The sequence below is a fragment of the Neurospora hispaniola genome (assembly GCF_033458365.1).
Source record: "Neurospora hispaniola strain FGSC 10403 chromosome Unknown B0T23scaffold_11, whole genome shotgun sequence".
NCBI lineage: Eukaryota > Fungi > Ascomycota > Sordariomycetes > Sordariales > Sordariaceae > Neurospora > Neurospora hispaniola.
The window spans coordinates 56565-71142 of NW_026944416.1; the positions used below are offsets into that span (position 1 = coordinate 56565).

At 39.0% G+C, this 14578-nt stretch overlaps 4 protein-coding genes across 4 annotated transcripts; 2 read left to right on the plus strand and 2 right to left on the minus strand.

Annotated features, from left to right (window-relative positions):
- Nucleotides 1-235: 235 nt before the first annotated feature.
- Nucleotides 236-1626, plus strand: B0T23DRAFT_408669 (uncharacterized protein; the record flags this gene model as incomplete). Its single annotated transcript, XM_062839319.1, has 3 exons — nucleotides 236-304; nucleotides 374-693; nucleotides 759-1626. 3 exons carry the CDS (start codon nucleotides 236-238, stop codon nucleotides 1624-1626), a joined length of 1257 nt encoding a protein of 418 aa, XP_062688040.1.
- A 177-nt stretch (nucleotides 1627-1803) lies between these two features.
- B0T23DRAFT_390749 (uncharacterized protein) lies at nucleotides 1804-4313 on the minus strand. Its single transcript, XM_062837896.1, has one exon. The coding sequence runs from the start codon at nucleotides 4139-4141 to the stop codon at nucleotides 2267-2269; it is 1875 nt and encodes a 624-aa protein (XP_062688041.1). The 5' UTR covers nucleotides 4142-4313; the 3' UTR covers nucleotides 1804-2266.
- On the plus strand, nucleotides 1947-2156 carry B0T23DRAFT_408670 (uncharacterized protein; the record flags this gene model as incomplete). Its single annotated transcript, XM_062839320.1, has 1 exon — nucleotides 1947-2156. One exon carries the CDS (start codon nucleotides 1947-1949, stop codon nucleotides 2154-2156), a length of 210 nt encoding a protein of 69 aa, XP_062688042.1.
- A 9568-nt stretch (nucleotides 4314-13881) lies between the features above and the next one.
- Nucleotides 13882-14052, minus strand: B0T23DRAFT_327457 (uncharacterized protein; the record flags this gene model as incomplete). The annotated part of the gene is made up of 1 exon (XM_062835620.1): nucleotides 13882-14052. The coding sequence occupies one exon, from the start codon at nucleotides 14050-14052 to the stop codon at nucleotides 13882-13884; it is 171 nt and encodes a 56-aa protein (XP_062688043.1).
- Between the last annotated feature and the right edge of the window lie 526 nt (nucleotides 14053-14578).

Here is a 14578-nt window from a genome sequence, read left to right on the forward strand (position 1 = left end):
CATCGTTGGCTTGAACCTAAAAAGCCCACATCCACTCGCGGCACCCACCTGCTCATCCACTCACATAGTCAACGAACTCCCTGACTCTCCGGCACCCGTCCGTCCGCCCGCCCTTCGACACAAAGTTCGACTTTCATCGCCAATCCCCCTTTTCCCTCCAAGTCACACATACGCTGCTGCAGCCAACCCCGCCATCGTTCACTTCTACACATCCCATACCAATCGACCAGACGTCATGGATTCTGCGCAGCAAAACAGTAGCGCAGCAGCAGGAGGAGGCAGCAGCTGGGGTGCCTTCCTCAAGGTCTGTCCTCTCCGTCGCAAACACACCGCGCATAAAATAATGGGTCGCTGACTCTTCCGGCCTTGACAGTCCATCGCTTCCTTCAACGGCGATCTCGCCAGCCTCACGGCACCCCCCTTCATTCTTTCTGGTACTAGTTTGACCGAGTTTAGCTCGTACTGGTGTGAGCACCCTCCCGTCTTCGCTGCTCCTGCCAAAGAATCGGATCCGGCAAAGAGAGCGCTCCTGGTTCTCAAGTGGTTCTTAACCACATTGAAGCAACAGTATGCCAGCCGAAGCGAGCAGTATGGCAACGAAAAGAAGCCTCTGAACCCCTTTTTGGGTGAGCTTTTCCTTGGCAAGTGGGAGGACGAGGCCGGCGTTACCGAGCTCATCAGCGAGCAAGTGAGGTGCGTGCATAATCAGCGTCACGAGTCCTTTGTGTTGACCAATGCTAATCACTCTGCATGTGTAGCCATCATCCACCCGCAACAGCCTACAACATTACCAACCTTCCGACCGGCGTCCGACTTGAGGGCTACAACGCCCAAAAGGCCTCATTTTCCAAGACAATCAACATCAAACAGATTGGCCACGCTGTTTTGACGGTCCCATCACCGACGTCGGACCAGCCCGACACCTTCCTTATTACCCTGCCATCTCTCCATATCGAGGGCTTGATCTTCGGCTCTCCCTTTATCGAGCTGGACGGTGCTTCTTACATCACTTCTTCTACTGGATATACCGCCAAGATTGATTACAGTGGCAAAGGTTGGCTGTCTGGCAAGAAGAACTCGTTTGTCGCCTCGCTGTACCCGACGGGCAAGGAGAAGGAGGTGCTTTACAATGTTTCGGGCCAGTGGACAAAGTCTTTCGAAATCCATTCTGGTGCGGCCAAGCACAACAGCAAGAGCACCCTCGTCGACTCCTGGGATCCCGAGAAACAGCATCATACTCCTCTCACCGTTGCCCCGATCGAAAAACAACACCCTCTTGAATCTAGACGAGCCTGGTCCAAGGTCGCCAACGCTATTCTCAAAGGAGACCTTGAAGCTGTGGGACAAGAGAAGAGCAGGATCGAAGTTGCGCAACGCGAGGCGCGTGCCAGAGAAAAGGCCGAGGGGCGTATGTGGCAACGACGATATTTCAGCGTCCACACAGATGCGCCTGATCGTGTATTGACCCTGCTTGGTCCTGCTATTGGACTAGCTGAGCATGGTGATGCGGATAAAACTGGTGGACTGTGGCGGTTTGACGCGACCAAAGCAGAGAAGGAACGTGAGCAACCGCAGCTTAGCGATGAGGAAGCCTCCAAGATCGCCAAGGAGCTCTTAGGGCAGTAAGGTTTTGTGACAACTGCGATCCTGGTGATTTCAGGACAGGGAGCTTTCAAACCCTATGGGGCGAGAAATCATTGGTTTGTTAATAAAATATATAGGGTCATGGGCATTGACATTTCTAGTAATTTGCAACAATTGTCTGTAGCTGTTCCTTCAGGGTTTTTCCCTTTTTCTTTTCTCTTTTTTTTTTTTTTTTTTTTTTTTTTCTTACTTTCTCCTTATTTTTGATCACTTGCAGCCGCAAACAGACTATCCCAGCCTCGAAGACAACGGAGATATGAACAAGTGAGCATGAGGTCATACATGAAAGGTCGGTACTCGCAATGGATGATAATCTATGTGGTTCACACCGAGTATGTTACGAAACGCGTGCGTACGTCTCGATGGGTACAAGTTCGCAACTCATGCTCCAACCCCGCGCTTTATTCATACACTTGATGTTTCCTCACTTGATAGAGGTCGTGATGCTAATAAACAGTCGCTCTGTTATCTGCTTACCGCTCATTGGCGCAGCTGGTATCCCGTGTCCTTAGGTTTGTGCGCTGAATTTAAATGAAAGGAGAATCAGATGTACAAACAGAATAAACGACACACAGGAGCCACACAGAGATCCAGCGTTCATTTTCATCGAGGCAGTGGAAGTTTATGAATTCTCTCGTTCAAGTTCATAGAACAGCAAGTAAACCTCTCGTTGCATGCCTAGTACGTCGCGAGTACTTGCTTCTTTGACTTTGTCGTCACTGATACGCCACCATCGGCTGCTTGATTTGTGCCGTTTGGATTTCACAGTTGTGTTTGGTGTCTTGCTGTGAGGTTTCGACCCGGTTATGTCCGGGCTGCCAGCGCGAGAGGATGGTTTTGAGGCAATCTTGATCAAGGTTGAGCGCGCACAGGCGGCCGCAGATCGAAGGCTGTTCGTGTCGGTATCTCTTTCCCGAGACGTAGATGTCGATCTAGGCTCGTTCGCAGGCGTGATACCGCCGTCTACTCCTGGTGTTGGAGCCTGTCCGGATCCTGGTTGAATGGCTTGTCCAGGATTAATGTTTGAAGGCGAACTGGTGTATATGTACGCCCCGGAAGGTTGAAAGGTACCGGGATTAGAGAAGGGTGGGTATATGTTTTGTCGTCTAAAGGATTCATAGTGCCCGCTATGGTGATTACCCTTGTGCGTCACAACGCCAAGAAGCTTGTATTTTCTCTGCTGCAGAAGGCCACCCAGGGGCAATAGTTCCGGAAATGTAACCTTCGCAAGATTTTTCTGAGAGAAATTGCTCATGTCGTATATCGACCGCGACAGATGGATGGCCAAGATCCTGGGAAATCCTGTCATACGGATGTGCCGAGCTATCTTCCGCTTGGGAGCATAGCGAGGATCCGGCAACTCGACACCCTCTGGTGCCTTCTCAGGATCCGTTTCGATAGCTAGCTCGAGACTGGCTAGAGCCGTGCGAGCTTTCTCCCTCGAGGACTCCGACGTTGACCGCTGAATATCTGCTTCGAGCACGGCCTTGGCATGTAACAACCGGCACTTTTCACATTTGAAATCCTCGATGTACTCGGTTTTGAACATGCCGTCGAAGCATGCGCTCAGAGTTGTTGTTGGGATATGTGGCACGTTTAGTGTTAGGGTGCAGAAGGTTGACTGAGTGGGCCTGGGTCTGAAACCACAAGTAAGGCATTCAATCTGAGATTCAAAGCTTCCTTCAAACGGAAACCCTTCTTCTGCTCTTTCTTCATCGGCGCCGTTCGGAACCGCGCTCGCGGCCGTTGCCGCCGGGTGGTCAGCGCCACTGACCTGCTCACTGGCCCTTAGAGGTAGAGGCCGATCCAGAGCTTCACTGTCTGATGTCTTGCTATCGAGAGACATCTTAGTAGTTGGTTGCTCGGCTCCACGCATAGCGTAGCTTCGCGCTCTCTGGCCAGCATGATACTCGTCGCAGAGCCTCTCAGCCACGACCTGAAGGAACTCCTGGGCGTCCTGTTGCTGTCTACTGATCCGCTGACCAAAGGCAATCTCCAGTGTCCTAACAAACGGCGAGGCCGAGATCGTCTTTTTGTAGATCGGTCTCTCGTTCAGGGCGTCAAGGATATCCTTTAAGCCCTTGGTGACGATACCCATCTGAAGTCCTTCGGCTTTCCACTCGGGAACACCACCACGGACTCGCCATTTGCTTGTCTCGTCGCCTTCGCCTTCGCCACCACTGCCCCAAACATCGCTCGGGACGGTCTGCGCATACACCCAGCCACCGTCCAGGCATCGACGATGAGTCTCCCGGATGAGGTATAAGCGGAGGTCCCCAAGGCCAGCGAGAGCCTGCAGAACTGAGTTGATGAAGCAATCGTTTGCCGGATTGATTAGGCCCACGGCACCATTCCTCTTGATCGAGAACACGCTGGTTGAGTTAGCCGATGGATCATGATCGAGAAAATAGGTGGGACCAAAAACGTAGATTAGCGTAATGGCGGCGAGAGAGGCACCAGCTGCGTAGGCGGCTACTGTGAGTGTCTTGTCAGGCATTATTTTGTGCGGAACGTAGTCCTTTACTGCCTTGCGGCAAGCGGTGGTAGGCTTAAGGCGATTTGTAAGTGCAGATTCGAGAAGCTGTTGTCATGCGTTAGACGGTAAGAAGTCGTGACCGGCCGGGGTGGGGCTAGTCTATCCAGGTCCCAAATTTTCCCACCCTAACGCCCAGTTCAGCTTAAACTAAGTATTTATAGAGCAGAATGGGATATTTAGTTACGTACCACCCCCCCCCCCCTCCTCCTCCCCCTCCTCCTCCTCCTAACAATTAAGAAAAAGAGTTAGATTAAGAAATTACTTACTAGCACTCCTTAAAAACTTACATGCACCTACTTCAGCCAGAAAAATAGTGCAGTTTAGTTAATAATAACTAATATAAGAAATCCTATTTTACTTACAAAACTTTTTCTTTTACAAAGTGCGTAGTATCCTCTTTAATTTAATTATTTCTTTTGGTCTTTTCTAGAGATAACCTCTCCACATGCACAAAAAACCTACATATACGCACCCCCACAAAGAAAAATGGGGCGGTTCAGCTAATGACACCTAACATTGAAATTCCCGTTTTTACCCGCAAAATTTCGTCTTTTCGATATTACACAACATCGCTCTAACTTAGTCATTTCTTTTCCCTTTCTTTCACACGGCCAATTACACTAACACTTTACATATAATTACACTAACTAACGCCAGTAAGTACTATAATTAATCTATATATATTTATACTAGTACTCTATATTTATTAACAATGCCTTTAACGTACGTAAAATTATTATATTTAATTAATTTTTATATTAATTAATTGCTATAAATATCTTCTACTAAACGCCCTTATCGTATATCGACCTCTTTAATTTCTAGTTTTGCTTCTAATACCTCTTCTATTACTTAGAATATAATATAGATTATACTAGCGGATAACCCCCTCTTTTGAATAACTACCGAAAATTATAATGAATTTTTTATTTACTTCGTTGCTTTTTACTATTACTATCGCTTTAGTATTGTAATTCAACGTGCTTAAAAGTTTAATAAACCTAACTACAAAGAGAACAGCTCTATTATTAAGATTATATACTGTTATAATTACGCCGACCCTCGTCCGCTACTAATATAAGATTTTAATATAAAGCGCCGGTCTATATTATGAAAGACTACCCGTTATTACCTATTTAAAATTATATGTTAAATTAAGAAGGCTACTAAGTGGAAGTAGATTGCCCGGGCAATAGATTTAATATACTAAGGCTATACTCCGTTACGCAAATTAGAAGGCTATATTATATTTTACTAAAAGGTATATAATAATAAGATTAATCCGGAAGTTAATACTTTCTTAAAGAATAACCCTCCGCACACCTACGCTATTCCCTATATATACCTAAAACCTAAAAATTATAGGACTATACAGCTAATGACACCTGATATTGTAAATTCCGTTTTCGGGTTATTTCTTTTACGCTTTTTTATATAGTTAATTATACCTATCACCGCCAGCTATTTACACGTCGCATACCAATAATATTGTATACCAATAGCGAACGTTGTATACTAATAACGAATATCGTATACTAACAACGAACGTTGCATACTAATAACGAACGTCGTATACTAATACCTATTACCATCCTTACCGTATCTAATCTCACTCAAATCATTCCCCCTTTACTTTACATCGTCTATAGAAGGCCTTAACTGCGTATAGAGAGCTAGAAATCTAATTAAAGTCCCTAAGGTAACCTACAATACGAGTAAGATTACACCCAAAATACGGTTATTTACATACCAGCTGCCTTGGGGATTTTTGGGTGTATGTAGGGAATAGGGTGGGTGTGCGGAGGGTTACTCTTCTTAAAGAACCTTCTTCTATAATAAAACCTTATAATATAAACCGTTCTTATTATAGTTAAAAGGAAATACCCTAAAATTCCCTAAACTTATAAAAACCTTTATTATATACGTTAGTATCAATACTACAATTTATAAAAGGGTTATAATAATACCTAAATATTTATTAAAAGAATTTATAATAATTATTAGAGTAGTAATCTAATATTTAAGTATAAGAAATTCAATAAGGATAATATATTACGCTATACGTTTTAGCTTACCAAATCCTAATATCGGATATAAATAAAATTCTTATATACTATTTTATTCGATGCAATATATAAAACCAACTATTATCATCTTCCCTTCGTATAAAGTATAGTCCTTATATTAGAAAAAACTTCTATACCTCTATTTTAATAGTATTTAATAATAAAAGAAATAAAGGATTTCCCTTTTTAGTTCAATTAATTAAGGACGCAACTAACGAGCTTGAACCCCCCTACCCTATAGTTGCTATAATTAATAGCGACCCCCAATTTACCTACGCTATAGATTAAACCTTCCCTAATATTTAAAAATAGCGGTATATATAGTATATTAATTATAACGTTATTAACTACTTGGGGGGTTCTGGGCGCCAAGCTTTCTTTCCCCCCTACATTCCATGTAGGGGGCGCCAAAAATTTGGGACAGTATTTTAATATGGGACAGTGCCCGAAATGACCCATGTAGATTTGCCTATTAACGCCGCGCAAAATCGTTCTTTTACATTGTAAATTTTATATAACAATAACGCTAACAATAGTGCCCAATTGCTATTTTTCGTCACATTACTTCGTGAAGCTATAAACCAATAAGATTTTAGTATATCTATAGATTAATCGAATTGCTAATTAACTCACTAATACTAGTGCCTATAAATTACTCCCTCGTCCCCTACGCTGGTGTGATTGGCGCTTAGTAGTATTTCAACGTACGCGATCGATACGGTTCTCTTGAATCTAGTAGTGGCTATAGGAAGCCGCCTTCTATAAAGGATATTATATATATAATTAGGCAATCTCGTAGCTCGATCGGTCCTTATACGAAGTCGCTACGGGAGATTAGTAAGCTAACGGTATTGTTATAATTACGAGGGCGCCCGCGGTTGCTAATATGTAGTAAGGAGGAGGCTATCGTTGCATATATAATCTTTTATTTTAGAGGTAGATTCCTTATATTGTAATCGATAGTAATAGTTACTACTAACCGTTTAAAATTAATAAGGGCGAACCTTCTAGCAATTAAATTTAATAGGTGTTAATTCAACCGGTTTATTACCGACTATCTAGAACTGCGCTCCATAACGTATTGTGCCGTAGATTTCACATACTGTTTTTAGGAATTGAATACTGAGTCTATAAATAACTAGTTCGGTAAGTATAAGGATATCGCCGTTGCCGTCCCTCTTTATGACTATTAGAATAGTAATAAGTATAGTGTCCGTATTGGCTGCGTATTAAATAGTCGTGTAAAGGTTATTGTATTGAGGGAGTTAATTAATGAAAGGAAGGTTAATAAAAGTATAAGAGATAGAGGGGGGGAGAAATACCCTTTGTTTAAGTAAAATCCCTTCTAATTATATAATATACCCTTTGATATTCACTATACTAATTATTAAATTAGTTAGAAATATTTAATTTAGCCAATAAGGAGTTATATACTCTAATTGTTAGAGTAATACTATTAGGCATTATATCCTTATTTACCTTATTTTTAAAACCGATTTAATAGAAGAATTTATTAAAAACGAGTTTCCCGGTAATGTACGCTTTATAAAGTTATTGACTAACTTCTCGAATATAGAGTTTACCTTCGATTAATTAAAGTACTTTAATATATATAGTTTTAAGGCGTTACTGATTTTTAAGAAGATAGAGTATAGTTTTATAAATTAGTTCGGTTATAATTAATATAGATATAATATTCATAATTATTAATTAGAGGATTATACTATTGGTATTGGTAAAAGACGGCTCCCTAATATAGACCCTATATATCGATTGCTTATAATTAATAAGTTTAGTAGCTATTGTAATATAGCGGTTAAATAGTATACTAAAGTATTTAATATTCAAATCCTTGCCTTACTGCTATATTCTATTTATATTATATAGCCGTTTAATATAAGAGTCTTCTCCTCATTTAAATCCTATTATTAGAAAGTTCTTTGTAAATTCGTATAGCGAGGGGAATATAATTTCAACCGTACAACGTTTATTGGAAAGTTTAACAAGATTGTAATTAATAGTTTTATAATTTATAATATAATGGATGGATTTGAGGATACTAGTTTTTAGCTAGTCAATAGATAAAGGTTATTATTATAAATTAAAGCTAAGTAACGCTCTTTTAAATTTGACCCTACTTATCCTTCTATAATACTATATAAGAACTGTTTTAAGAAGGTTATCGAGGTTGCTAACCGTATTACTGACCGTTTCTATTATATATTCAGCTCTCCTATTTGTAATAATTACTCTTATATATCTCAAATTATTAGAGAAGCTGTTCATAACTTTAATAAGATTCAATAATGCAATTAGTACGATTGTAAGAGGGAAGCTAACCTCGACCGTCGTATAAGGAAGAGAGTATATAAAGTCCCTACTAGTGGTCTATCTTTTTCCCTCTCTAAATATAATTTTAATACTATAATAATTGAGAGAGCTTAATACGGAATGTAAGAAGAGATTAGGCGGTAAGAGCGAATTATAAAGAAGATTAATAATATTATGTAAAAGTAGCTTAAAGAGTAATAGAAAGAGGATAAAGAGGGGGGGAAGCTAGCTAAAGTTATATAGAGTATATAGTTCGAAAAATATAAGAAGGATAATTAATAGGAGTATATCCCTATCTACAATAATAATATACTTAATATAGAGGAGAGTCTCCTTTATTAAATCGATAAGGAGGGTAAACCGCTAGTATATTAGTAAGCTTAATATTATATAGAATACCCCTTACTAATTATTTTTAATAATAAAAAGGATATTAAAATTATTATTAGTTGTTAGCTAGCCGCCTAGTTAATAATATAGCCCGCCGCCTAGTTAGAAACCTTCTCTCAAATTGTTAGAGACCCTTGTATATAAATACAATTCGAGGAGGATATAGATAAAATTCTTATTGAGGATTTCTATAAGGATAATATTATTATAGTAATGGGAGAAAAAGTTAATAATAAGGAGGAGGATAATGATAATAAGGATAAAGAAGATAGGGAGCTTCTACTTAGCGAGAGGAGGGGTAAGCCAATTAGTTAATTAATTGCCTAACTTAAACCTCCAATTATACTAATTCCTAAAAAATTTGAATAGTGTATACCCCCTACTATTAATATAACTTTATTACCTAAATTTAGTAGTCCCTCTTTAGTAGTTACCGCTATAATTCCCCTCTTTTTACAAGAACATAGATTTGAGGATACTATATAGGAAAGTACAATAAAGTTATTAATCGAAGGTATAGTCCGACTTAAAATAAAGTATTTAAACGGATAATAGCCGGGAGGAGCCTTAGTAAGGTAAGAAGAGGAAGTTTGAGGTATATACGAATAAGAAGGGGGTTTAATTCGCTACGTACAATACTATAATGTACTTCAATAAATAAAATAAATTATTAGATCTCTTATTATATATATATTCTTCCTTTTTAGATAATTTATTAGGCTTCCTAGTAATATTATATTAATAAATCTTAATTTGCAGTATGGGTGTTGAGTATGTAGATGGGTTACTTTGCTAGTAAATTTATATGTGGGGTGTCCTATATTAAAATACTGTCCCAAATTTTTGGCGCCCCCTACATGGAATGTAGGGGGGGAAGAAAGCTTGGCGTCCAGAACCCCCTAAGTATTTTAAGAAGGATTAAGCAAGTCTTCCCTCCTCTAATTAGAGCTAAGAAGTGGAGGAGCAGTGTAATAAAGAGGATTTCGAAAATTTAAAGCAATATTATACACGGATTTCAATAACTACTAAAGCTAAAGCTAAATTAGACCCCTTACTAAGGAAGGTCGCTAATATACAATTAGTACTATTATTGTTGTAGTGGTATATAATCTACTCTTCGAATATAGCAGATTTCAAACATACTTAATTTATTTTATAATATTAATTTAACTGTAACTAGGAGGATATCGTCTTATAAATTAGGGAGACGTTATTACTCTATAAGAAGGAATAGGCTAGTTATTTTACTAAATATTATTTTAATAAATAATAAAGAATTATATTACTAAATAAGGCTAACAACGGCTCCCTAAAGAATTATACACTTTTAATTCGTGATAGTTTAATTAAATTATATAAGGCTTGCCTCTAATATATAATTTACTATTATAAAGTTTATATAAACAAGTTAGTAAAGTTTAATACCTATTTACGTATTAAGTAGGTTAATTGTGAGTAGATGGGGGAGTACTTATATAAATTATTTATATAGGTACTTAATTTTTGGATTACTAGTATTATAAATTCAAAATTATACTACCCTCTAGTAATGTCCCTAGTACCCTTCTCGAACTTTATTTAATTAATTTTGGATTTTAATATAGGTTCCCTTATACTTATAAGATGGAGTTACTATTTAAAGAGGGTAAGATAGTGCTAGTGATCAAAACGGTTTATTACCCCTTTTAATATTTGTACTAACGTTGCGTAAATTACAATTACTATTTATAATCCGGTTACTCCTTATATTAATTCGTATATTAGGATATAGTAGATAAATATCTTAAATATAAATTAACTACCAAAGTAATATCAAAAGGCGGCCTATATAAGTAAGGGGAACTATTTAGTAACGAGCTAATATTTATAGTACTACCGCTCTTAATAAGGTCAAACAAATCTTCCTAACTAGTTAGGCTAAGGGATAAATTACGTAACCTAGCTACTATTCAAGCCTTAATGCACTACAACTATTCCCAGTATAAGAAGGGGCCTAGTATTAAGTAATTTAATATTTAGGATAAAGTACGGAACTATATTAAAGTAATTAATAATAAGGAGGAGGAGGAGGACGATAAATTAGGTAGATACTAGGAGATGAGGGCAGAGGAGTAGTTGGCGAGAGAGCAGGTGGCGGCTAGAGAGTTATTACTATCCTCCTCTAAACTCTCTGACCTACTAGACGTAAGCTTTGAGCTACTAGATATAAGTATTTTGAATAAAATAGAGTAGAGTATAATATAACCCCTCGATACTACGAGAGTATTACTAGATTAACACTATTAAATTTACTAATAAGACTAAGATTTATAGGGTATTAACTGGGTTGACCCAGCTCAAGATATGATAAATTGCGTTTTTTATAGCTAAAACCATCTAATTTACATAACAGCTGCTACCTGGACTTAAGTGCGTACCTCAAGGTTTTTGGTGCGTGTGGAGAGGTTATCTCCTTTTCTATACTATTATAGGGATACGTAGTATCTAAAATTAAAGATTGGGCTTTACTGAGCCTATTAAGCTAGGACCGCCCGTATTAGTAAGGATATAAGCTTTCTAGTTAGTTAGATCTATATATTTAGAGTTTACTTGCTGACACGCACCCAAAACTTACAGGCACGTACTTTTGAAATTAGATAACTAATATGTAAATATATCGTTTGAGTTGTAGGAATCGTGATTTTCAATGTTATAAGGTGGGTCAACCTAGTAAATCCCCTGTAAATCTTGATCTTCAGCGGGCGGGCAAGCAAATCTAACACTACCAATCTGATAGAGCTAATCTAGTAATACTTTCATGAAATTAATGGGTTTCTCTACTCTACTCTAGTCTAAATACTTATATTTAACAGTTTAAAGCTTACATTTAGTAGATTAGAGAATTCAAAGAGCTTGTTAAATAACTTATAGAGATAGGAGGAATCTAATAATAACTCAATAGCATTATCCTCCCTCTCCCTCTCTCCCTCCCTCTTCCTCTCTTCCTCTCCCTCTCTCGCTATTTACTCCCTTACCCTCACCTCTTAATATCTCCCCAACTCGTTATCCTTCTTCTCCTCATCGTCGTTAACTACTTCGATACAACTACGTACCTTATTTTAGGTATTAAGCTCCTCGATACTAGGCCCCTTCTCATATCGAGAATAGTTATAGCGCGCTAAAGCTCAAATAGTGCCTAGGTTACGTAATTTACCCTTTAACGCGGCTAGTATATATATATAGCCTTACTTAACCCAACTAGCGGGATAACGAATATAGGTTTATTAAGAGTTAACTTGCCGACACGCACCTAAAACTTACAAGCACACACCCCTACCAGAAAGCTGGGGCGGTTCAGCTGATAACACCTAACATCGTAATTTCCGTTTTTACCTGCAAAGTTTCGTCTTTTCAATGCACGCAACATCGCTCTACCTTAGTTATTTGTACCAACACTTTACACTACACTGCCACGTACGTTCAATCGTCACATTCGAGTTCTATCGCATTCAATTTAATTCTATCACATTTAATTGTAAAGTCTAATGCGAGTTGTTTTGAGCCCCTCAACACTACAGGAATATCACTATATTAGCGCTGTCAGATTAGCGCTATTAGATTGGCGCTATCAAGCTAGCGCTGTCAAACTAGCGCTATTAAACTTACTTGCCCGCTGAAGATTAAGATTTATAGGGGATTTACTAGGTTGACCCACCTCATATTATTGAAAATCACGATTTTTATAGCCAAAACGACATAATTTACATATCAGCTATCAGATCCCAAAAGGGCGTGCCTGTAAGTTTTTGGTGCGTGTTGTCACGGCGGTGGCAGACCACTACGCTAGCCAACTCGTGTTCCCAGCAAAAGGATACAAGTAACCGAAGCTGGTAGTTCGGTTACTCAAGTGGTCTTATATTGTTGCGACGGCGCATTCCGCTTCAACCGTCACACGTGTCGGCAAGTAAACTCTTTATTAAATAGCCCCCCTTACTTACGTAGATAGCCTTTAAGCATTACTCTAGCAGCTAACTTAAATTTTAGATATATATCTACCGCATTCTAATATAACAGTCAATATAAAAATTACTCGGAGTGTAAATAATAGCTTACACATCGTTAACGCAAGTGCTAGAATAGATAGTAAGCTTCCTTAATTACTAAGGCCGTTTTACCCTCCTCTTTTAATAATACTTCGATCTTATAGGTACAAGGCAATCCGTACTATGCTCTGAAACTCTCTATATAAGTGTCACAGGGTTTACTCAACCGTAACATCGCTATATAAGCGTGCATTAGATATTCTGTTCAGCGAATAGAATATTCTTTCATCTTTTGGTGGTTTAGCCTAGAAGTATTGTACACTTCTAGTCCGTGACACTATGTTCTGTTCCAGGGTGCGGATACCGTGGGTTTAATTCCGCGCAAATGACAATATTGGAAACGGTTTTCGAGCACACCGTCGCGACTGATATGTGTCAAGGACTGTCGCATTCGAAAGTGCATTACTTTGAGGTAGTGTTATATAGCCTTAGCGACCGCAAGAAGGCGGGAAGATAGCTAAGTCCTTTCCTTCCCAAGACGGGCCCCAGAGCGGGAAGGTCCCTAGAGCGGGATTTTAAGGGAAGGTAGTGTCATAGGGTTTGCTCAACCGTAACATCGCTATATAAGCGTGTATTAGATGTTCTGTCCAGCGAACAGAACATTCTTCCATCTTTTGGTAGTTTGGCCTAGAAACATTGCACGCCTCTAGTCTGTGACAATAAGGCTCGAGAGGGGTGCTAGGGAGCCTCAACCGTATAGAAGGTAGTAATATATTAAAATTATAGTATTAATAATCTATAAAACTAAATACCTATATAAATAACGTATATGGGTGGTTACCAATCTACTCGCGATTAACTCACTTTATACGTATATAACTATTAGACTTCGTTAATAGATCGATATACACCTTATAATAGTAAGAGTTAACTTACCCACACGCACCAAGAACTTACACGTACGCACCCCCACTAGAAAACTGGGGCGGTTCAGCTGATGATACCTGACATCGTAAATCCCGTTTTCGCCCGCAAAATTTCGTCTTTTCAATGCACGCAACATCACCGGCCATTTGCACCAGCACTTTGCACTGCACTGCACTACACTGCACTACACGCAATTACACTACACCCATCCAAACTATCTACATCTACTATATCCACTACATTAATGTACGTTTAATCGTCGTATTTAATTGTAAAGTGTAATACGAGATATTTTAAGCCCCCGGCCTCAATACTATGGGAGTATCGCCAGATTGGCGCTATTAGGTTGGCGCTGTTAGGTTGGCGCTATTAAATTAGCGTTATTAGATTAACGCTGTTGGATTGGCGCTGTTAGATTTGGTTGCCCGCTAAAGATCAAGATTTATAGGGGATTTACTAGGCTGGCCCACCTTATGACGATGAAAATCACGATTTTTACAGCCAAAACGACATAATTTACATGTCAGCTATCAAGTCCCAAAAGTGCGTGCCTATAAGTTTTTAGTGCGTGTCGGCAAGTAAACTCAATAGTAATTGATATACTAGAGATAAGCCTTATAGAACTTAATTAACCTACTACGAACTAATGAACTATAACTCTC